Source organism: Giraffa tippelskirchi, chromosome X (assembly GCF_054371585.1).
Source record: "Giraffa tippelskirchi isolate mGirTip1 chromosome X, T2T-mGirTip1v1.2.pri, whole genome shotgun sequence".
In the NCBI taxonomy this organism is placed as follows: Eukaryota; Metazoa; Chordata; class Mammalia; order Artiodactyla; family Giraffidae; genus Giraffa; species Giraffa tippelskirchi.
The window spans coordinates 41,105,400-41,130,386 of NC_137289.1; the positions used below are offsets into that span (position 1 = coordinate 41,105,400).

Below are 24,987 nucleotides of genomic sequence, written 5' to 3' on the forward strand. Positions count from 1 at the left end.
TCAGTGTGTGGCAGATCGGTGGAAGCCTATCCATGTAAAATGGAGTACCCTAGTTGGAAGTAGACTATGCTGGAAGTGTAAGTATCATTTATCACAAGGGAAGACCAGCTTGGTATCCTTCAAGGAAGATACTTTTTTTCTTTTCAGAGTGCATTTTTTATTTGTAGTTGTGGTAGAATATGCATAACAAAATTCACCATCTTAACAATTTTTAAGTGTATAGTGCAATTGTATTAAGTACGATAAGACATATCTTTTGAGTGGAATTAAATAGGTCAGCAAAGCAGGGTGTTTTCGAAAGAGGGTGAACTGACTGTCATGGTCAAGAGGCCTCAATATTATTGTCTACTACTGACTAGCAGGTCTTGCTGATGGTATTATAAAAACCTTAGCAGAAGTGTTCTGATACTGTAAGGTCAAGGTCCATTTTTATAAGGCTGAAGAGTGGGATTAATGATATGAGGGGAGCTTAAGTGCCAAAAGGGGCTTATCAGAGAGTCTTCCTTCCAAGATGTTTAAAGGAACTTATATTAAATTAGTGTCCCCAGGGTCTGGTGGAGGATATTAGATCTAGCAATCAGATAAATTCAGAGCAGCAGCTATGACTGGGAAAAACATATAGGAGAGTTTTGTTTTCCCTAAAGTGGCAGAAGAGGGCAATAGGGGTTTAAAACTAACTGGATGGTGATAGAGTATCTAACAGGAGATAACATATAATGGGATGAAATAAGAAAAGATTAAAAAAATTAAAAAGATGAAAATAATAGGATGAAGATAAGCTTTAAAGAAGGCTTCGTGCCGAAGAATTGATGCTTTTGAGTTGTGGTGCTGGAGAAGACTCTTGAGAGTCCCTTTGAGAGCGAGGAGATCAAACCAGTCAAACCTAAAGGAAATCAACCCTGAATACTCATTGGAAGGACTGATGCTGAAGCTGAAGCGCCAATACTCTGGCTACTTGATGTGAAGAGCTGACTCATGGGAAAAGACCCTGATGCTGGGAAAGATTGAGGGCAGGAGAAGGGAGTGACAGAGGATGAGATGGTCGGATGGCATCACCGACTCAATGGACATGAGTTTGAGCAGTTTGAGCAAACTCCAGGAGATGGTGGAGGATGGGGAAGCCTGGTGTGCTGCAGTCCATGGCATTGCAAAGAATTGGACATGACTTAGTGACTGAACAGCAATAGAAGAGAGATCACAAGAGTGTTCCGGAGGGTGTAAAAGTGTCATAATAGGTAATATCAGTAGAAGGGTAAAGGGACAGAAAGAGTGTTAAAAAAAGAGAAAATTAATCTCCATTCTGTCATCTTGGGTGGAACCTATCCAGTTCTGAAGACAGAAGCTTTTGTTGTCTCGGGCAGAAGCTGCCCACTTCCGCAGTTAGCAGCGTCTGGAGGATTCCTACGAATCCTCAGTCTAAGGTCTTCTGATGAAATGAATGTCCAGTAATGTGGGAGGAAATGATGTATATCTTTTAAGGTAAACATTTGATATACTTAAAAAAAAAAGTCTAAGTATCAGTATCTTGGAGTTTTACTGATATATCGGTTGTTAACAGTACCAACAAGATACTTTTCACTAAAACTCAATGAAGTTTTATCTCTGTTGTCTATTTCCGAAGACCAAACCTCCAGGTGGCAGATCTCACAGGGGATGTTTAGGTAAGTAGTTTGAAGATGTGCCTTATATCCATTATTCATAAAGTTGGAGATATTTCATAAGTCTCCTGGAGTACTCAGTCACATTAGCCTGTAAATAAAGTAGAATCTGGAATTGGAAGTGAAATTCCCAGATGCACGAGGCAGCTTTTTATTAACATACAAGGAAGAAAACTGTGGAACCTTGAGTGGCCTGAGTTTATCATCATAGGGCTAATGGCAGTACTTTAGGCCTGGGAAGTCCAAGGGTTTTTGAGAGCTTTAATAGCTAAAATTCTAGAATTCTCCTAACTTTCTTTATTTTTTGAGATTGAATATGGTATGTACAGAGGAATTTCTGAGTAAAATGTTAATACTTTAAAGGATTTAAAAATAACGATACCAGCAAAATGTGTGTCCCTGTTACTAGAGAGATACCTTGGGATTTCTAACATCAGGAGTTGGAAATCATTTCACTTGGCTCTCCAGCAGAGAGGCCTCAAACTACCCCAAGAATATACAATAACCAGAACCCAGTCATCGCCCACTTGGAAATGTTTAAGGGGACCTTGAAGTTTGGGTTCCTATTTCCTACATTTACAGACTTTGAGAATGTGTGAGATTGCAGGTAGGACATGCCCTGAAACCACCCTCAGCAATACTTCTTACCATTTCCCTGACTGTTAGTTCAATGTTGTGGTCAAACTAGCTCTGCTATTGAGTGTGCTACCATGAAGCAATTTTGCTAAAATCTGTTTTTATCAAGGTTATCTTCTTAGATAATGGCCAAGCATCTCAAGGTCTGTTAAATCATTGTTTATTTTATAGGGGTTCCTGGAGAAGTCAGGAAATCTTTGTTTCTATACCATGTAGACATCATGTAGTTAACCTAAAATCACCTGTTTACTATCAATATAAAATATTCTCTTAAATATTTTGTAGGTTAGTCTGAGCACAGACAATTAATTGAGCCATAAGAACTGATTTAATTTCTATGAGAAGTTTTCAATATTTCAAGGGGATATTTAAGTCTGTAATAGCATATCTTAGGTAGCAATTTTTTGGTTTTACTTTTTCTGTTGGAACCATTAACAAATACAAATGCATCACAGTTCTTTGAGTCTCTAGGAGGTCTGTCCAGGGCACATAGACAGTCTCCTAAAAGCCATAAGCAACCATAGCGGTTTTCCGTTTCAGGTGAAGGAAGGCGCGTGACTAGCTCTGAAATATTGCAATATTTCTTAGGTGACTAGCTGAAAGGTGGTGAGCGCTTTTCTTTCATGGAAGAGTGTATACAGCACTAGAGCAATTACATTTAGTGAAGACTTGAGAACCAAGTTACTGAAGTTTTCACATGTTTTGTTGTTGCTGTTACAGCTTGCAAAGAGGGTATGTCTTGGTTACTGAATCTAAAAAATAGACTTTTCACCAATCCTATGTAACTGAGTCAGTACCCCCAGTGCCTACCCACAAATATTTTGAACAAAAAAGAAAAACAATCCGTGAATCCAGAATCCTGCAAAAATACTTGGCAGAGTCAGTGCGTCAGTCTCTGTGCTTAAATGTATGTTTCTTTTAACTTGAAATGTATTCAGTCATTGAAAGACATAACTACCATGCTTTATTTATGCAAAATTAACATAGGAATAAAAACTCTTAATTTGTCAAGTTGATCATCACCATTATTTTTAGTTTGGACTTGATTAAGTGGTAGAAAAATTTATTCTTATATAGAATTGAGACTCAAATCTTCATATTCTCTAGTGGCCACTTCAGGACACCCAAAGATAGTTTAGGCATAGACGATGTCTTAGTAATTGTATGATTCTGAATTTGGAGCCTAGATTCGGGAAAGGCAAAATCAAGGCTAGTTGTCAGAGAAGACAAGGTGTAAGTCCTAAGTATCTAAAGACAAGAAATATTTATAATCAACACCATAAAACCACACTAGATTTTACCAAGGCTAAAGCTGTATTAGGGAAAAGATAGCAGCAGTACCTCCTATCAGCGAGGAGAGGATGTTTGCTCATTTCTGAGACTTAGAGGACATTCATGTTTTGTCTGTGTTCAGACAAGATTACACAGTGGTCTTGTTTTGGTCTCATTTTGTCACCACCCCAGAGCGGCCTTGTCGGATGTTGGCGCGTGAATTTCTTCATGCTCACGAGAGAACAGACTGAGCCGTGAATGCCAGGCCAGCTTCCATAGGCCAGGGGCTATTTTCCGCTTTCTCATCGGTGACAGACTCTGAGAGGACTGTCTTATCTATATTTTAAGTCTTGGCTGTCAAGCCTTACAAGGGGCCCCTTCCATGAAATTCAGCCAGTTGTAGCAGTTTTGAAATTAAGATTTTGAAACCCAGGAGTAAATATGGGTCAAATCTGTATCTCAAGAAGAAGCCTGCTGCTGCTGCTGCTAAGTCGCTTCAGTCGTGTCTGACTCTGTGTGACCCCATAGACGGCAGCCCACCAGGCTCCGCCGTCCCTGGGATTCTCCAGGCAAGAATACTGGAGTTGGTTGCCATTTCCTTCTCCAGTGCATGAAAGAGAAAAGTGAAAGTGAAGTCGCTCAGTTGTGTCCAACTCTTTGCGACCCCATGGACTGTGGCCTACCAGGCTCCTCCATCCATGGGATTTTCCAGGCAAGAGTACTGGAGTGGGGTGCCATTGCCTTCTCCGGAAGAAGCCTGCAGGATTTCGAAAAACCTTTCTGGGACCCTTTATCGCCAATCAAATTTGCAAGAAATAAATCAGCAGCTAAAGCATCACTTTGCATTGGGGATTTTGCCAAGTACCATGACCCCAAGCCACACACATTGTCTACCCCTGTCCAAATTTTCCCTTTTTGACTTTGTACTCTGGATACAAACTTCCACAGTCACACTTTAACCTAGTGGTAAGTGTTCATATCCCAGATCTGAAACTGTTGAGCTCAAGGAAAAGAATGGGTCTCATTCATTTTATTCAGGCCTTAGACAAAAGCCTGAAATTAAGCAGTTGCTCAGTATTGTTTAACTGACCATTAATGAAAAATATTTTAACATAAGACTCAAAGTAAAATGTAACTTGGAGAACTTCTCTAGGCACAGGAAGTATATTGAATAAAAGGTAACAAAGAGGAAGACTGAAGTCCTAAATTCTTCCCTGAGGGACATTTCACAAAGTGGACAAAATCTGATAAATACCTCATGAGTTGCTGCAAGTTCCTTTACCTGGGGTTTAATGGTTTTACTTAAAAACCTTTCACCAATACTATTTGCTTTCCAGTAAGTGGTCGTCATCTCCATCTTGCTGATCCTTGAAATAAACCTTCCCATGCAGTGCTTCTGGGAAAGTATATGAAGGACAGAGAACCACTTCCCATTAAATTAGCAATGATTTGTTTTTAACTTTAGGAACACTTAACATGAGATCTACCGTCTTAACAGATTTTTGCTGATGACATGATTGTCTGTGTAGAAAGTCCCAAAAAACTTACCCAAAAACTCCAAATAAAATGAAATACTTAGGCATAAACTTTAAAAAATGTACTGAATCTGTATACTAAAAAATTTTAAATGCTGATTAAATAAACAAAGAAGACCTAACTAAATGGAGAGATATGCTATACTAAATGTCCATTGACAGAGAAATGGATAAAGAAGATGCGGTATACATATATAATAGACTACTACTCAGCCATAAAAAACAATGGATTAATGCCATTTGCAGCAACATGGATGGACCTAGAGATTATCACACAAGCCAGACAGAGAAAAACAAATATCATATGATATCACTCATATGTGGAATCTAATTTAAAAAAAAGATACAAATGAACTTGTTTACAAAATACAAACAGACTTACAGATGTTGAGAACAAACTTATGGTTACCAAAACAGAACCCTGGCAGGGATGGATAAATCAGAATCTTGGGATGAACACATACACACTACTACACATAAGATAGATAACCAAGAAGGACATACTTGATAGCACAGGGAATACTATTCTTCAATATTCTGTGATAACCTGTGTGAGCAAAGAATATAAAAAGAAGGAATATATGTATAACTGAATCACTTTGCTGGACACCTGAAACTAATACAACATTGAAAATTAACTATCCGCCAAGAAAAATTTTTTAAAGATATTTTTGGAATCATCTGGAAATTTTGAATTTAGACTTTGTATTAGACATATCTATGTTATACTTTGGAGATATCATGACAATGTTGTTGTAGCATGTGGGTTCAGTTCAGTTCAGTCGCTCAGTCGCGCCCAACTCTTTGCGACCCCGTGAACCGCAGCACACCAGGCCTCCCTGTCCATCACCAACTCCCTGGGTACACCCAAACCCATGTCCATTGAGTCAGTGATGCCATCCAACCATCTCATCTTCTGTCGTCCCCTTCTCCTCCTGCCCTCAATCTTTCCCAGCATCAGGGTCTTCTCCAATGAGTCAGCTCTTCGCATCAGGTGGCCAAAGCACTGGAGCTTCAGCTTCAACATCAGTCCTTTTTCAATCAACACCCAGGGCCGATTTCCCTTTGGATGGACTGGTTAGATCTCCTTGCGGTCCAAAGGACTCTCAAGAGTCTTCTCCAACACCATAAGTTCAAAAGCATCAATTCTTTGGCACTTAGCTTTCTTTATAGTCCAACTCTCACATCCATACATGACTATTGGAAAAACCATAGCCTCGACTAGACGGACCTTTGTTGACAAAGTGATGTCTCTGCTTTTTAATATGCTGTCTAGGTTGGTCATAACTTTCCTTCCAAGGAGTAAGTGTCTTTTAATTTCACGGCTGCAATCACCATCTGCAGTGATTTTGGAGCCCAGAAAAATAAAGTCAGCCAATGTTTCCCCATCTATTTGCCATGAAGTGATGGGACCAGATGCCATGATCTTAGTTTTCTGAATGTTGAGCTTTAAGCCAACTTTTTCACTCTCCTCTTTCACTTTTATTAAAAGGCTCTTTAGTTCTTAACTTTCTGCCATAAGGGTGTTGTCATCTGCATATCTGAGGTTATTGATATTTCTCCCGGCAGTCTTGATTCCAGCTTGTGGAGAATGTCCTTATTCTCAGATTTATGATGAAATATTTAAGAGTAAAATGTCACAATATCTACAATTTACTTTCAAATGGTTCAGCAGAGGAACACACAGATACAAAACAACTATGTCAAAATGCTAACAACTGAGGAATGTAGGTAAAGAATATATACATGTTCACTATAACACTCTTAACTTCATTGTAGGTTAAAAAAATTTGTGTTATTTGCCTGAGTATGGTAATAGTGTATTTTAATCTTAGCCTTCTGATATTATAGAAATATGTAATATAAAAAGTAAAAACCCCTTGTTAATCACACTCCATCCCTCCAAGTATAACTACACAAATATATTTATGGAATTTCTAACACTTTTATCTATATGAAAGTGAAGTCGCTCAGTCGTGTCCGACTCTTTGCGACCCCATGGACTGTAGCCTACCACGTTCCACTGTCCATGGGATTTTTCAGGCAAGAATACTGGAGTGGGTTGCCATTTCCTTCTCCAGGAGATCTTCCCGACCCAGGGACTGAACCCAGGTCTCCAACATTGTAGGCAGACACTTTACCGTCTGAGCCACCAGGGAAGTCCCTTTATCTATATATATACTATCATTTATTTTTCTAAAGTGGGATTAACACAGGACATCTTTCCTCGTCATTACAGAGTCACAGCCATCTTTTTTCTAAACTTTTTATTGGAGAATAGTTGACTTACAATATTGTGTTAGTTTCTGCTATGCAGCAAAGTGTATGTTATACATATATCCACTTTTTTAGATTCTTTGCCCATACAAGTCAGTGCAGAGTATTGAGTAGAGCTCCCTGTGCTATACAGTAGGTTGTCATTAGTTATCTATTTTATATATATAGCAGTGTGTAAATGTCAATTTTATATATAGTAGTGTGTATATGCCAATCCCAATCTCCCAATTTATCCCCTCCTTTCCTTGTAGTAACCAAAAATTGTTTTCTACATTCGTGACTCTACTTCTGGTTTGTAAATATTTGTACCTCGCCTTTTTTTTTAGATTCCACATAAAGAACAGACTTTTGTTCTAAGTGGGAGAAGGTGAGGGTGGGATGATTTGAGAGAATAGCATTGAAACATGTATATTACCATATGTAAAATAGATGACCAGTGCAAGTTCTATGCAGGAAGCAGGGCACTCAAAGCCGGTGCTCTGAGTCACAGCCATCTTTTTAACAACTACATAACTATTGCATTGTGTAGATGGACCATATTTATCTCACCAACCCTTTATTATATTACAAGATGTATCATGGCACACTGCTGTACTTGCTGGCTGCACAGAGTTGAAGGATATGCTAGTTTTTGGTTTCTCTGTAATTACCAACTTGCCTTCAACAAGCTATAAACTGATCACTCTTCCATCTGTGGTGTCAGAGAATGCCTGTATGCTCATACCTTCATTAGCATCAAATAATTTATCAATTACTGTTTAAAAAAATCAATGGCAGGCAGTTCATAAAAAAGGCAGTTCTATTAAATGCCTATTACTCAGTGAAAGAAAACAATCTGAAAAGGCTATACTGTATGATTCTGACATTCTGGAAAAGGCAAAACTATGGAGATCGTAAAAAGATCAGTGGTTTCCAGGGGTTAGGGAATAGGGAGGGATGGCAAGGCAGAGAACAGAAGATTCTAGGGCAGTGAAAATCCTATATATTATACTATAAAGGTAGATTCATGTCATTACACATTTGTCAAAATCCACAGAATATCCAAGGTAAACTATGGACTTTAGGTGATTATGGATGTGTCCATGTAGGTTCATCAACTATAACAAATGTACCACTCTGGTGGGGGATGTTGTTAGTGAGGGAGGCTCATGCATGTGTGTGGGCTGGAGGTATGTGGAAAATCTTTGTACATTTTACTCAATTTTGCTGTGAACCTAAAATTGCTCTAAAAATAAAGTCTACTAAAAAAGGCAGCTCTTTGTTGGTTGAAACTACATAACCCTCGTTACTTTTTGAGAATCAGCATTCCCTTTTAATGTTCTTTGTTTAATTATAGGCTTTGAATTGGATATTGATCTCCTTTGCCCATTTTTCTAATGGAACTTTCTCTTTTACAGATTTGTTAGATTTCTTAATATATTAGTGATTTTAGCCCTTTATTTGGAGGAAAGAAGAATGGTGTGTTCAGGCCAACTGTTTCATGTGAACACTTAAGTAACCAAAGGTGCATTCCTACAGATGGTGGGCTCTGTACAGTGAACCACCCAAGAAACTAGCTCCTGTTTTGAATAAAGGGCAAGATGGAATAAGTCTTTTTTATTAATATCTTGCTTCAAAGCCACTTCAAGGCATTACTTACAGAGAACTTTTGTACCTGGAAGGAAACATATGTAGATAAGCATGGGAAATACAAAGTAGAAGACAGGTCATAAGGGATAACTGTCCTGTCTTATCAGTTACCCTGGTATATATTTGCAGAGACTGGTCTTTTATCCTTATATTAAGAAAATCCATCATACGGGTACTATAGACTAAATGTTTCAGGCTCCTCCAAAATTTGCATGTTGAAACACAATCTCCCAGTGTGACGGTATTAGGAGGTGGGACATTAAGTTATAAAGGTGAAGTCATGAGTGGGGTTAGTGCCCTTATTAAAGAGACTCCAGAGCTCCTTGTCCCTATCACAATGTGAGGTTACAGCTAAAAGACAGCCATCTGTGAACTAGGAGGTGTGCTCTCACCACACAGCAAACCTTCCAGTGCCTTGATCTGGGACTTCCAGACTGCCTAACTGTGAGAAATAAATTTGGTATTTATAAATCACGCAGTCTATGATACTTTGTTACAGCAGCCTGAATGGACTAAGACAATGGGACCAAACATTTTTTCTCAGTCATCTATATTGTGACTTTGCTTACTCATTTATTGCAAAAGTAGAATTGTCACATTTATCTTTCTTTTATAGCTCTGGGGTTTATATCATATTAAGAAAGGTCTTTCTTATTCTTAGGCTATAAATAAAAACTATTTTATAGTATCACCATGTAGTTCCTTAAAGGATTGCATTTCATATTACTGATTCACACAAAACGTTAAAACGGTACCATAAACAACATTTTGTCAACTAGAGATGATTTTGCCCCCACCTTGGAACATTTGACTGGTTCTGGAGACATATTTGGTCTACACACTGGGGGTATGCTACTGACATCTAGTGGATAGAGGCCAGGGACACAGCTAAATGCTCTGCAATAATGCACAGGACAGCTCCCTCCCACCTCCAACAAAGAATTATCCAGCCCAAAATGTCAATAGTGATGAGGCTAAGAAAACCTGTCATAAGCCACCTCTCCTCCCTGGTTGTTTGGATCCCCATTGTTTTGACCTTCTGTATACCATAGAACAGGCGTCCCTGGTGGCTCAGCAGTAAAGAATCGCCTGCAATGCAGGAGTTGCAGGAGATGCAGGTTCTAGCCCTGTGTTGGAAAGATCCCCTGGAGAAGGGAATGACAACCCACTCCAGTATTCTTGCCTGGAGAATCCCATGGACAGAGGAGCCTGGCGGGATACAGTCCATAGGGTCACAAAGAGTCCAACAAGACTGAAGTGACTTAGCACGCATGCAAACACATATCGTGTCATTACTGAACACTGAAAAGATTGAATGACATGAAAAGAAAGAAAAAGGGAGAAAATGGACTAAGAAATTTTGGTAAGTTGGAGAAAACCATCTTACCTCATTGAGGATTATAACCTTAATCTGTCCATCTGTGTAATTCAGCTCCAAAAGCATAAATTTAACAAACATCATATTATAAAGTACACCAGAAAATGAGTTAGAATATTGGAGAAAAAAAACTGGCAAACATTATAGGCATACTAAGAAGGGACAGAGGCACGAAGAGACTAATTATGTAAATGCCTTTATTTGAACTAATAATCGCTACCAGATTACATTAGAGTTAGAGTAACATTACGATCTTAAAAACTATAGCAAACAGCTTGACAAAGCAAGAGTACATTAGAGTACATTAAGTCCTACATATATGTTTATTTTTTAGTGACCACATCTCCTTATCTTAGGTGTAAAATTAGAAAATTTAATATACACTTAGCATACTTGGCCTACCATATCCTTCCTAAATTCTGAGCCCACTCTCTCCTCAAAAGTGTCATATTCAACAGCATTTTAAATCTAAAGAGAGAGTTTGATGGTACATGTTTTAAAACAAATAAGCATATATTGAACCAATGTTTCAGGACAAAATATGTCAAGTGTTTACAGCTTTAGTGTGGGAGGGAAGATGGAAATTCAAGGTACATTTCCCTCTATGTTTTTTACTTACTTGAAGACCCCTTAAAAAAGTAGCAAAATCAGCAGTCTTATTTAACGTAATCAAAATATTCTTAAATGTACAAAAAAGGATCATGTAGAAAGAATACTGTAAAAAGATACTGATTTTAAGAATAAAAGAATATGAAAAGCTTCTATTACATTCTGCACAGCCAGTTACTTCTGTCAATTTTCAGTACTAGAAAGATAAGCAAAGGATACTCATATACAAATACCCTCTGACCACAGTTCTTGAATAAGAACTAGCATACTGGATGGAAAGCAAATTATTGCCTAATATCAATAATATTCATATTCAATCATCTAAGCAAGTCCCACGAGGTGGACATTCTAAGAGGAAAACAGATACATAGAAATACGTACAGCAATGGAAAATGTCAAGGGCAGCGATCTATGAGGAGCGAGTAAATGATTTGACTACGGGCACATTTCAGGTGGGCCTGACAAATCCACCTTGACTATGGGAAAGAGGAGTTGTTGCTACTAAAACTCTTTCACCTGAGGGCTCCCAAGATGAGCTTAGTCTTGTGAAAACTAAAAAGTCCTTTCAATAACCAATAGTTTCTTAAGCCATGAGCACTTCAGCCAGAAATTGCTGTACTGCTAATCATGCACCTGGGAGCAAGGTTGTTTTTTATTCAAATTGGTTATTTTACACTCTCTTCATACCCCTGCCCATCAAGCATGCAAACACAGTCATGACCATCTTGGGCTTTACTTCCACAAGGTCTTCTGGGAGAGCGTACACCCTGGCTCCAAGTCTTCTAGCCATCGACACTGCGTACCTATTTTTTGGAGGAAACAAAAATTGAAGTGCAATTCTGGTCAGTCATGGGCACTGACATGAGGCATCTATTTCCTCTTATATACTCAACTGTCTAGGATGCAAAACTTCTACAGTGAGAGTTCAAATCAGAATGACTTTATTTTTCATTGTCTTCTCTTTTATTTTTTGAGGTCACTCATAAGTGATACCAGATTTTTAAGCTCTACTATTTGGGGCTGATGATATTTATTCACTCCTTTTCTACAATGTAAAATGAGAACAATTTAGGAGTACTGATATGAAAAAACACTTTTCTAGAATATGTGTGTGTGTGTATATACATATATGTATATATACCCAGATGTTGAAAATATGTATATATAATTACTCAGATATTGATATTCTCATTGAGCATGTAATAAGATAACAGTGGCTATCACGAGATCTTAGAGACACAGAATGGAAAACTGTGCCAGATGCAAAATACAATTTCATAGATGCAGTGAATACTTCGAAATATCCAAGGGAGGAGAGAGAGTCTGTATGGTACATGCCAGTGTGGCTGAAGCAAGGAATGAAAAGGGTAGAAAAAGGAAAGGAGTTAAGAACTGACATGTCCAGCCGAGGAAATTTGCAGGAGCACCCCTCAATTAATACACAAGGCATTTCTAGGTGTTCTATAACAGGAATCTTTAAATATGATCAAGTTTCTGGAAAAAGAACTTTGAGGAGTTCTCTATAAATCTTTATCATATTATGCTGCAAATATTTTTTTCAAGGAGGGAAGAAATGATGTGATGCAGTATGTGATGCCAAAATGAAGTTTTACAGTAATGCTTCTTAGCTATCTTGTGAAGCCCTGTTGGGAGCTGATTTTCAGTGTATACTAGGAGAGCTTTCATGGGTTGCCCATGAAACCAGATCACAGTCTAGATCTTTGGAGAAGAAGGGAAGAGGCAGGTGGGAAGGACCTTCTGCATGTTGTCAAAATGCAGGGAACTTTCAAGGCACGGTTTCAGCTGAGGGTTTAGCATCCTGCCCACTTAAGGGACCAAGATAAACTCAGTGTATGTAGTAAGGTGGGCTATGCACAGTAAGTTTTAAAAACGTTTGAAAAGAGTGCAACAAAAGAAAACCCTATCAAAGGCATGGTTATCCTTAGCCCATTTTTCTTCTGTTCTAAGTTTGCAGCTAAGTTGCTTTAACACATACATTATTTCTATAACCTACAAACCAATGGCTGACTGAGCACCTACCTATTAGGTCAGGTGCAGCAATGTTAGGCTCTTAACGTATTTTACTCATTTCAAAATCTCCAAGGTAAGTATTATTGCTCCCATTTTATGGATGAGGAATCTGAGGCTAGAAGATGCTTCCCCCAGCTGACACCATTCTTGAGTGGCAGAACCTGAATGATAATGCAGATCTGCCTGCCTACAATGTCTATGCCCTTATGAGGATATTAGGCAGCATCCCTTACTTGGCATTATTGTGCTTGTCATCTTCTGTCAGAGTGCCACTCTTAACAAGGTCATAGTTTATGCAGCCTGGCTGGATGGCGTCAATTAAATCCACAACTGCCAAACTAGAGCTGATCGTCTTATCCTAGAGTAAAAGGACAATACATTTGAGAATTTCCATGTGTACAAATTAATGCATGATCACTTATATAACGCTGTCAAAAACAAAGTCTAGTGAATTAGAAAAGAATCATGTCGTTAGCCCCACAATGATCTCACTCACAAAGAATCCAAAGGCTAGCTTTCCAAACTATAGATACTTTTTATAGCAAACATAACGTTTAATAGTCAAACATGGAATTCTTACCTTAAAACTCTGAATGGAGGTTGATTTTCCAGCTTCATTCAATGTTCTGTTCACCCAGCTTACAATGATGTCGTCATTAGCTTTCTGACCATCACCGAGATCTTCCAGGACATTGAGGGTATATCTAAATGAAGCAGCAGAAGAAATAGGTAACTAATGAGAAGCTACTGCATAGGATAGGGAACTCGACTCAATGCTCTGTGCTGAAAAAGACGGGATATATTTAAACATATAGCTGATTCACTTTGCTGTATAGCAGAAACTAACACAACATTGTAAAGCAACTAAACACCAATAGAAATTAATTTTAAAAAAGCAGCAGAACAGTTTCTGTCCTAGTTTATTAGAAAAAAAATACAATTATTAGAATGCTTTATCTTTCATTTCTTTTCCTTAGGTTTGAGAGATTAAAGGAAAGATTTCACGAGAAGACATTCACACTATATGAAAAAAAAAATTTCAGGCAGTAGTGGCTTGCCATTGAGCTGCCTTTTGCACTGCTGGTGGGAAGATTTTCAGCGCTCTACTGAGTAAGTCCACCAGTCTACTTACTGCAGGCTCACTGTGTACTAGGCCAACCCCTGGTAACGACTTAAAGTAAGCTGTGCTTTGGCTGGTACCCAGTTATAATGAATTGCTTTTTAGCATTACAGTTAAGAGATCTTCTTTCTCAAATGTATACATGTTCATAATTTTTGCTGTTTTTATTCACCAACTCTAAATGAGGCTCAGGTCTGTGTCAGGCAGATTATAAAAAAGGGAAATATTCACAATTCTGTTGCCTCACTATCGAGAAGGCATTTCCCATTGACCATCCAACATATACTCATTACTTAAACTCACTTCGGAGTCTAAACATAAAAATTTCAAAGGTGTAGTCATTGATACGTTTCCTTAGAAATAGTAAAGACTAGATCACAGACCTGTATGATAGTGAACTTGAGCAGTTAAAATTGTATACCATACCTTCTCATCAGCTGCCAGACCAAAGCTAAAGTCAGGGTTTGATTTCCATCATTCAGGTCTTGCCCTCCAATGCCAACCAGGGAGAATTTGGCAGGATGCTTCCCTAATTCAACAGCATAGTTGCAGTTTTCTAGCTGCAAGCAAACAAAAGCAAATGATTAAAGATTTTCACTTGTTTAATCTTTATATGCAGGTGCGCACAAAGTAAGACACAGTTTCTGTCCTCAAGAAGCTCAGAGTCAAAGAGTTTCCCAAACAAAAGAAACAAATTGAGAATAAAAACAGTCCGTAACAAATATGTGCAGCAACTTAATTAGCTACCTTTTTCATGTTGGCTCCAAGTTTCGGGTATGGAGGTTTATTCACCTTACTCCAGTCAACAGGAACTTTAATTCGTTCATATAGCTGTAAGATTACCAGGGCATCTTGCAGGTCACTGATGATTTAAAAAGAGTTTGATCAGTGTTTTCAGAGAGCAGAGCCTGTTTCCTTAAAAACAAGGACACTACACTGTCAAAAGACTCATGTATTTTATTAATCTGTGCTAAAAATGGAGCTAACACCATCCAATTCACTTAAAAATAGTTATTGAGAGCTTATTGTTTGCAAAGAACTGTTCTAGAAGCTGGGCTCATAGGAGAAAAATTCCAGGCCTTTAGAGTCAGAGAAAGAAAGAGAATAAACAAGTATATGGATAAATGGGTTAGGGGAATGTATTTAATTGCTATGAAAAACAAAAAGAAAGAGGTTAGGAGTTAGGGAGTGGTAGGTGGTGGTTAGGATCTGGATCAGCGGCTTGAATATAGCAAGGGAATAAAGCATTTGATGTGGAAAAGAACATTCCAGGCTGAGAGAACAGTGAACACAAAGACCTCAAGGCATCATGGATGGTCTACTTAATGTGCTCTCTGGTCTCCGTTTCAAAATATAAAGTCTCTGTTCCCTAGGGTGTTAGAAAGATATTTATACATTTTTTCACTTAATGACCATGTAAAGAAATAATCTGGGCTTTTGTGTATTTGGGAAATGATAACGGAAGTCACCACATTTTCCAATAAAGTAATGGCTACAAACTAACATTTAGAAAAGGTTTAGAGCTATAATTATTTATGCAGCATCCATTCATGATGTTCAAAACTTTACAAGAGCATTGGAAGGCTTACGCATAGAGATGGTTTACATGGGGATTAACACCAAGAGAGTTCATCCAGTTACGAAAGGTTCTTTCTTCGCGAGTTTCTCCTATTAAAAATATTCACAGTGTTTATATAATCATTAAACACCTTGCATATGTGCATATAACATCAACCCACAATTAGATGATTATTTTTTTTTCAGATCTAAAGGTTTTCTCCAATATGAATCTCTAAGCAGTCTCTCTAAATACATACTCTCTTGTTTTTTAAATTGGATGACTTTCTTTTAAAAGTAAAAATATAACCTTATTATAACCAGCTAAGAGGTATATGAACTTTTTATACTCTCTTCCCTATCTCATCCTTCTCCAGTATCTCCCCAAATCCCCATACTTCTAAAGTAACTGATATTATTGGTTTAGTTTTTATTAGAAAAATTTACCATGGTCATACAAACCTCTATACTCACATTAATTTACATCTTCTCTCTACCCATTTAAAAATACTGATACTAAGTTACATATATGTACTTTTTTTTACGTGCCTATATTAGAGCAACAAATTATTTGAAACTTCAAAAGCATAAAATTTAAAGATTTTACAGTAATCCTAGTATATATGCAATGAGCTGCTAATTGAGAGTTTGAAGTATTAGTCGCTAAGTTGTGTCCAGCTCTTTGTGATCCCATGGACTGTAGCCTTCCAGAATCCTCTGTCCACGGATTTCTTAGGCAAGAACACTGGAGTGGGCAGCCATTCCCTTCTCCAGGGGATCTTCCCAACCCAGGGATTGATCCCAGGTCTCCTGCACTGCAGGCAGATTCTTTACCATCTGATTTCATAATAATGCTAGTGGATATGCAATGAGCTACTAATTACATTTGTTAATTTTTAAGTACTATACTTCATGCATATATAATCTGGCAAAGGTATACTCTGCCTTTCCCAAATTAAATGAATATTTACATGCATTATTATTATTTTTTGAGTAGGTTAAAGGTGAAAGGAAATGAGAGCAGTTTCAGTTAGTCTGACTATGCAAGAATGAATCAAATACTGCAGATTTACATAGGTCAAATTTTATGCACATGTGCATTTTTTTGGAGGGAGGTTTAAAAATAAGTGACCTAAATACAAAATATTAAAATAAAACATTGGTTTACTAAGTGGCCTTATACTAAGTGATCCTAGGCTAGCTTACTTTAAAAGTTCCCAGACTTCCTTGGTGGTACAGTGGATAAAAGTCCTCCTGCCAAAGCAGGGGACACAGGTTCGATCCCTGGTTCAGGAAGATCCCCTATGCCATGGGGCAACGAAGCCCAACTACTGAACCTACACTCCTCAACAAGAGAAGCCACCCCAATGAGAAGGCTGAGCACCAAAACAAAGAGTAGCCCCCGGGTGCAGCAACTAGAGAAAGCCGACACGCAGCAACAAAGACCCAGAGCAGCCAAAAATAAGTAAATTAAAATAAAAGTTCCCTTGTATCATCCCTTTCTATCAGTTGCCACTTTTTACTCAGCCCTTGGGACTACTTATAGTAGACAGTTGCTAAAGGAAAGTGGATAAGGAAACTTATTAAATCAAGATTATGAAATCATCGTGGCCTATGTATTTCTACTGTGTAGCCCCAAATATAATTTAAGAAACCTGTATACTAAACCTGTATACTCTATTACCTTCTAATAGAGTCCAATCAATATCTTGGTTCTCTGGCTTAGTGAGTGCTGGGTATTTATTAAACAGGTTAGCCACAAAGGCTAAGTTCAGTTTGGGGTTCCCACTGACAACATCAGCTGGGGTAACAAACTTTCTGCAACCTAATTTGTCTGCTTGTTGAAGCATACTCTCAGCCCTCTTCAAATCATCTGTTTCCTGTTGAAGTAAAATAAGACTTTTTTTTAAAAAAGGCCATACTAAAAATATAGAAACTTTGCCCTACAATGATAAGCTGGGTATACAATTCTATTTTTTCTTAGCCAACACATGGTACTTATATTACTGTTTTGAATGCAAAAAAAAAAAAAAAGTTGCCTGTGCTGGATATGCAGTACCTTGAAAATACCCTAGATGGCACCAGATCACGAATCTAAGGACAGGATACATTTCACTCAACTGAAATTACTTCTCTCATGCCAAAATTCATTAAGAAAAAAAGTGAAACTTGTTCAGATTTTAAATTTAGGCCCTAAAGAGGGTGTAAGGCTGAAAAAGATGAAGGAATTATGAAGAAATTTTTTACAATAATAATCAAGGATACCAGGCTCCAATAATTTTGAGGTTTAAATTACATATTTCAAATTATCATCTTTCTCTTAAACTATTTTTTGATTTTACTTTTCCATCCAGGAAGCAAAGTTGTCTATTTCTGTGTAAAATACTTACTTTCAGCTAATTCCTAGGACTCCTAACTTCTTCTCTGTTTTGTCCCCCCCACCCCCTCAACCCCAACTTCTTTCCTTTTGGAAAGATGCATGCTGATTTCTTGACTAACATACAGTTTGGTGAGGAGTATAAGTTACAGATCTGATAATTTCATACCAAATTAAAGATAGTTTCCCAAGTGCTCACCATCCCCACCTCCCAACAATAAAAGTAAAAAAAAACTGGAGCTGCAGGAGGAACAATTGCTTTTGGATTATTCGTTTCCAGTGATCTGCCCCCTCTAGACTTCTCTTGGCAGTTACTATAGATGTGGCCACCCCAGTATGCCCCAGGGTAAATGTATGTCTTCTGGAAAAGAGTGTCAGGTAAGAAGGGATTTTTATAATAAGGGGGAAACAAGAGATAAAGGAAATTTGGGAATGTTACTTACAAACCAACACAGTTCAGATTCTATAATTTGAGTCTTAACTCTGTCTTTAATGGGTGATGCTATCTTTACTTTTTTCATCTCCAGTGAGGGGCCTCGATCATCTAGGTCTCCAGAAGAATGGGTATTTACTGTGTTACCCTTCACTGTTACCATTGCAGAGCAATCAGTAACCACCAGCAGATGAGCAGTTGACTGGGATTCAGCCTTTGGGATTCTCCATGAGCCTAGTGAGTTCATCTCATAGAGCCTATTCTATTTTCTGTTACTTTAATACTTCTGGTTCATGCTATTTACTATCTTTATTTTTAAATCTCATATTTTTTATCATCTCGGCATTCTTAAACAAAAAGCATTGATGATATTGGAGTAGAAGGAAACGTTGAAATAGCAACAATTTTAAAAAATTAAGATACAGAATAATGAAACAAAAGACAATCAAATAAATATATATATATATGCCAAAAAGAACTTCAGCCCATACCTCACATCATATTCAAAATTAACCTTCAATACACACACACATGTAAATGTATAAACCCAAAACTATAAATAAAAAACTAGATATAAAACCCCAACTATAAACCCTCTAAGAGGAGACATAAGAAATGTTTGTGACCTTGTGTTAGGCTAAAATTTCTTAGATACAACATCAAAAGCATGATTTGTCAAAGAAAAAAAATGACTAAATCTGACTTTGTTCAAATTAAACAATGCCTGTTCTTGGAAAACCACTGGGACTAAGTATCTGCAAATCACATATCCAATCAAGGACTTATATCCAAAATATATAAAACACTCAAAACTTGATAAGAAAACAAACAATGCAATTAAAATGGGTAAAGTGTTTAAACAAAGATGTATAGACAGCAAATAACTACATGGAAAGATGTTCAACATCATTAGCCATTAGGGAAATGCAAATTAAAATCACAATGAGACACCTCTACCACTGCCAAAATTCTTAATGTTTAAACTAACCACATTAAAGTGTCAGTGAGCATGTGGATGAACTGGAACTTTCATGTGCTACTGGTAGCAATGTGCAATGGTACAACCATTTTGGAAAACAACTTGGCGGCTGCTTAGAAAAGTTAAACGCACATATACCATTACCCAGCCATTCTACTCCTAGGTATTTACCAAAGATAAATGAATGCATAAACTCACACAAAGACTTGTATATGAATGTTCAGAGCAGCTGTATTTGTAATAGCCTCAAACTTGAAACAATCCAAATGTTCATTGGGGTGAATGGATAACAAATTATAGCATATCCATTCACTGAAATATTATTCAGCAATAAAAAGGAATGAATTTCTGATTTATGTAACAACACAGATGAATCTCAAAATAATAACGCTGAAAGAAGCTTGATTAAAAAAAGGGCACCTATTATATGATTCCATAAAATTCTCAAAAATTCAAACTACATTGAAAGAAAGCAAATCAGTGGTTGCCTGGGATGGTGGAGTATGGAGGCAGAGAGGAATCACAAAGGATCATGAGGAAACTGGATGTTATGATGGAGATACATATCCCTAAAGAAGGTATAAGACTGACAAAGATAAAGGACACTGAAAAACAAAGGAAAAGCATGATGAAAGGCTCAACAGTAAAATGAATGTGTGGACAGAGCAGTAGGAAATTGCCCTGGCTAGAAGAAATGGAGCAAGATGGTGTAGCAGGGCTTCACGTGCACAGCAGAACATTTCAGATTGAACTCTTAAGTCAACGGGGAATCCTTAAAGGATTCTGAGGAGGACAGAGACAGCGAAGGGAGTGCTTTAAGATCAACCAGGGAGAAGTGACTAGAGAAGAGCTGTATCATAATCAGAATCAGTACACTGGTGTTATCTACCCAGGCATAAGATCACCTGGCTAGCCATCCCAGATAGCTTCCTTCATGCACAGGAGGGCCCCTCATTTGTGCCAAGAGGGACCTGAACTGAAGAATTTCAGATTTAAAAACAGACAGAAATGTAAGTACTACAAGTCAGTGACAAATTCAGTTCTGATAAGGGCTGCATAAAATGTTTAGCAAGTGTAATCCACTCAATCCTGAAGTGGATATGAAATATGCTAGAAATGTGCATTTTTTAAAAATCAGTAGAATCCATTCCATATCTAATGAATACAAAGAACAACAGGATCCTAGAAAGTTGAGACTCAATAGTCTAGGCCAACTTGTTACTTCATGTATGAACAAAGGAACTTGTCCAAGGTCATTGAGCAAATAAGTGATGTAACAAGGGAACATGGTCTGTGACAGTAATTCACCAAATTGGATTTGAGAGATCAGGAGTTTGTAAACACATTCACATTACTCTCAACATAAGAATATGTTTTCATTAAATCTATCATTGTGATTATAATCCAAACACTCAGAAAAGGTTAGCCTCTAGTGCTTATTTCCCCACACTTACTCTGAATATTTTATGCCATCCATAAAAACCAACAACACCATAACTACAGAACTCACCAATAAACTATTAATATAAATCAAAGCTGGTCTTTCTGTCTATAAATTACATCTACAGTAATAAAATTTAAGATAATACTTAAAACTGCCAACATCACAACATGCAATTATAAGCATTCTTGTTATCTATAAGAAATTGACAATTTTGTAAGCTTGTAGAATTCACAAGAACATCTATACTTACATTGAAACCCGACATGTTAATATCTATCCGTGGTTCACCTTCCTTTTGTCCTTTTGGTGCGATTTGATTGAGAAGATGAAAATAGGCTTTGGAATCCTAAAAATGAATTGCAAATGTCAGTGAGATCACATTTACAAAGAATGAATGTATCCTATTGTCCCATGTGTGGAAGGATATTTGCATTGGATTTTGTAAGAATGTGACACAAATCTCTATCTTCTTATTTAACAGTTCCTTTTCCCAGAAAAGTCCACCTATCTGGCCTTATGTCTGCCTTGAATATGGATGAACTGGATTTTGTCATGACTTTACAATTTATTGAAATCATCAATATAATAATGCTAGAAAACATATAACTAGTTCTGTACCTTCACTGAGTTACTGAAGTCAATAAGCTTGACAGATAAAACAAGCACGAGAAACAAGTAGGATAGGAGAAATCCAGGAAGCATAGGGAAAGAGAAAATAAACAGGTTATATCATTACAAAGCATAATATGTATATACCATAACCTATGGAGAAGAGATTAGTTGTGTTAACAATGCATTAAATTATAAATTGAAATGACAAAAATTTTTAAATGATTTCTACTTGAGGTGGTGAAATAACAGTAAACTCTTAATCATCTGAATATATTTAACCAAATGAGCTTCTCTTTGTTTTAAGCCCTTGACCTCTTTCAACACTGGAACACTTTTACTTGGAATACCAATACCTAAAACAAAATGGTATTGCTCATATGGGATGTGGGCTGGGTGAATTCAGGCTGTGTGGATGCTACACAGAACAAAACCTGAAAACCACTATATTAGTCTAAACATTTAATGAGGGTCTCCAACACACATGTCAAGTACAATTCTGCCTCTCTGGAATACCAGAGGACAGGAACTGGAGTGAAGTTTCTTTATCATGTTGAGGCAGGACATACATGGGCCCCAGGCTGAAGTTTCTCCCTGTGGACAGAAACTCCATAATAGTAATAGCAGAAACTCCATAAAAGCTGGATGATGGAGCAGGCTGGGCCCTGTCCAGATAAGAGATAGAAGAGGTAGCATCACGGTGGTTTTGGGTAGCCTCAGTCCACAGTGCCTTGAAGCAGGGCTTTGGTTCCCAGACAGAAATTGAGGTGTTGCCCCCTTCCTTTTGACCTCCATTGAGCCTTCCTGTGCCTGTGTAGTCAGGAAGGTATCCTTGACTTCAAGAATGAGGAATATATGGTCTTTTATTTCTTATCTGGGCAAGGCCCAGCCTCCTCCATCATCCAGTTTTTATGGAGTTTCTTCTATTATAGAATTTCTGTCCACAGGGGAGAAACTCTTCAGCCTGGACCCATGTATCTCCTGTCTCAAGCTCATAGTAAGTGATGTCAACCTACCCATAGGCCTCTTCACTAGAATCCATCTTGGCTAAGAGATACACATGCACACATGGGAGGATCCTGAGATAAACCAAACACGGACTCAGAACCAGACAAAGCAAGATGACTGGCAAAGGGAAACCCAGAAGAAATGCTCCATGAAAGTGACTTCAACCACCACGAGGGTGCAACTGTCTCTCTGAGCCCACCCATGTGAGTCTATTCACATATACGTTTTCCTCCTAATAAACACTTGTTTTACTTGTCTCAGTCTCTATGTGGAAATTCATTTCTACACAGCTGATGGGCCAGGGCCTTGGTCCCACTGGTCCCTCGTGATCTAGTGGCTAAGATTCAGTTCTCTCACGGCTGTAGCCTGACCTCAATCTCTGGCTGGGAACAGAATCCCTGCCTCAAGCTGCTATAGGCCGAGGCCACCTGAGATCAATGTTACATCTGAAGATCACCTTCCCAGCTTTGGTAGTTTTCTATTACTGGGCCTTGACAGTCCAAACAGATTATAAAGGAATGTTTCTCATGGTAACTCCTATGGATTGTGTACACCCTAATCCCCCAGGGAAGTTGCTGAATATGGAGATGGCCAGATGTAAGCTCTGACCTGCTAAGTACAGAGCTCTGGGAGAGGCCTAGAAAGCTGTATCTTCAATGAGCCAACTATGTACGTTTGATACACTTGCCAGAAATTATTCTAAGAATGGGGAGAATCAGGTGAGAGTGAAAGCCACTGCAGAGAAATTCATGGAACGCAAACTCAGATCTTACATTAGTGGCACAGAGGTTATCTCCTAAGGAGTAGGGCATTACAGTTGTGAAAGTGCTTTCACTTACAACTATCTACTAAGGGTGCAGAAATAATTTGTATGTGCCTTCTCCCTATGCACTTGAGAAAGACAGGTGAAGAGTAGACCCCAAAGAGTCTGTAACTTACTACCCCAAAAAGGGGCTTTAGGTGAAAATTTGAATGTGAACATAAATTGGAACTTCCTTTTCACATTACCCAGAAATCCTCTTCTTTTTAAAACTATTAAAAGCAGAATATCTTTTTAAAAAAATATCAAAGGAGAATTTTTTACAATATTCATTTAAAAATAAGATTCCCTTTCCAAAACAGCAGAATACACTTTTTTCTCAAGTGTACACGGAACACTCTCCAGGACAGATCACATCTTCAGTCACAATCATCAGGAAATTTAAGAAAACTGAAATTGTATCAAGCATTTTTTCTGAACCACAATGCTATGAGACTAGATATGAATTACAGGAAAAAAAAAAAACACAAACACATGGAAGCTAAACAACCTGCTTCTAAATAACCAACAGGTACTGAAGGCATCAAAAAGGAAATTAAAAATACCTAGAAATAAATGACAATGAAAACATGACAACCCAAAACCTATGGGACGCAGCAAAAGAGGGAAGTTTATAGCAATACAAGCCTACCTCAAGAAATGAGAAAAACATCATAAACAACCAGACTTTATGCCAAAGCAAATAGAAAAAGAAGAACACACACAAAAAAACCCTGAAGTTAGTAGAAGGACAGAAATCGTAAAGATATAAATGAAAAATACATGAAGGAAACAATAGCAAAGATCAATAAAACTAAAAGCTGGTTCTTTGAGAATATAAAATTGACAACCCACTAGCCAGACTCATCAAGGAAAAAAGGGAGAAGACTCAAATCAATAAAACTAGAAACAAAAAAGAAGTTACTACAGAACGCAGAAATACAAAGGATCATAAAAGACTACTGTGAGCAACCATATGCCAATAAAATGAACAACCTGGAAATGGATAAGTTCTTAGAAAAGTACAACCTTCCAAAACTGAAACAGGAAGAATTAGAAATCACAAACGGATCAATCACAAGCACCAACATTGAAACTGTGATTTAAAAATCTTTCAGCAAACAAAGGCCCAGGGCCAGATGGCTTCACAGGTGAATTCTACCAAAAGTTTAAAGAAGAGCTAACACCTATCATGCTCAAATTCTTCCAGAAAATTGCAGAGGAAGGAGAACTCCCAAACTCATTCTATGAGGCCACCATCACCTTGAGAGCAAAACCAGACAAAGATACCACCAAAAAAGAAAATTACAGGCTAATATCATTGATGAATATAGATGCAAAAATCCTCAACAAAATTTTAGCAACCAGAATCCAACAGCACATTAATGGATCATACACCATAAGCAAGGGTGATTTATCCCAGGGATGCAAGGATTCTTCAACATATGCAAATCAATCAATGTGATTGACCATATCAATAAACTGAAAGATAAAAGTCATACGATCATATAAATAGATGCAGAGAAAGCTTTTGACAAAATATAATACCCATTCATGATAAAAACACTCCAAAAAGTAGGCACAGAAGGAACCTACCTCAACATAATAAAGGCCATATACGACAAACCCACAGCGA

At 37.7% G+C, this 24,987-nt stretch overlaps 1 protein-coding gene across 2 annotated transcripts in view; it reads right to left on the bottom strand.

The window, feature by feature from the left end:
• Positions 1-10,565: 10,565 nt before the first annotated feature.
• Positions 10,566-24,987, bottom strand: part of LOC145537082 (plastin-3-like) — a 45,441-nt gene continuing 31,019 nt past the window's right edge. Inside the window, exons 9-17 of one of the 2 annotated variants that reach the window (XM_081567658.1) lie at positions 21,554-21,580; positions 21,186-21,281; positions 17,387-17,582; positions 15,735-15,813; positions 14,893-15,007; positions 14,572-14,705; positions 13,606-13,729; positions 13,259-13,383; positions 10,566-11,797 (exon numbers count right to left, since the gene is read on the bottom strand). In XM_081567658.1, the coding sequence (XP_081423784.1) occupies positions 11,665-11,797; positions 13,259-13,383; positions 13,606-13,729; positions 14,572-14,705; positions 14,893-15,007; positions 15,735-15,813; positions 17,387-17,582; positions 21,186-21,281; positions 21,554-21,580 (1,029 nt within the window). In that variant the 3' untranslated portion in view covers positions 10,566-11,664. The remainder of the gene's footprint in view (positions 11,798-13,258; positions 13,384-13,605; positions 13,730-14,571; positions 14,706-14,892; positions 15,008-15,734; positions 15,814-17,386; positions 17,583-21,185; positions 21,282-21,553; positions 21,581-24,987) is intronic. The other variant, XM_081567657.1, reaches the window with a different exon arrangement.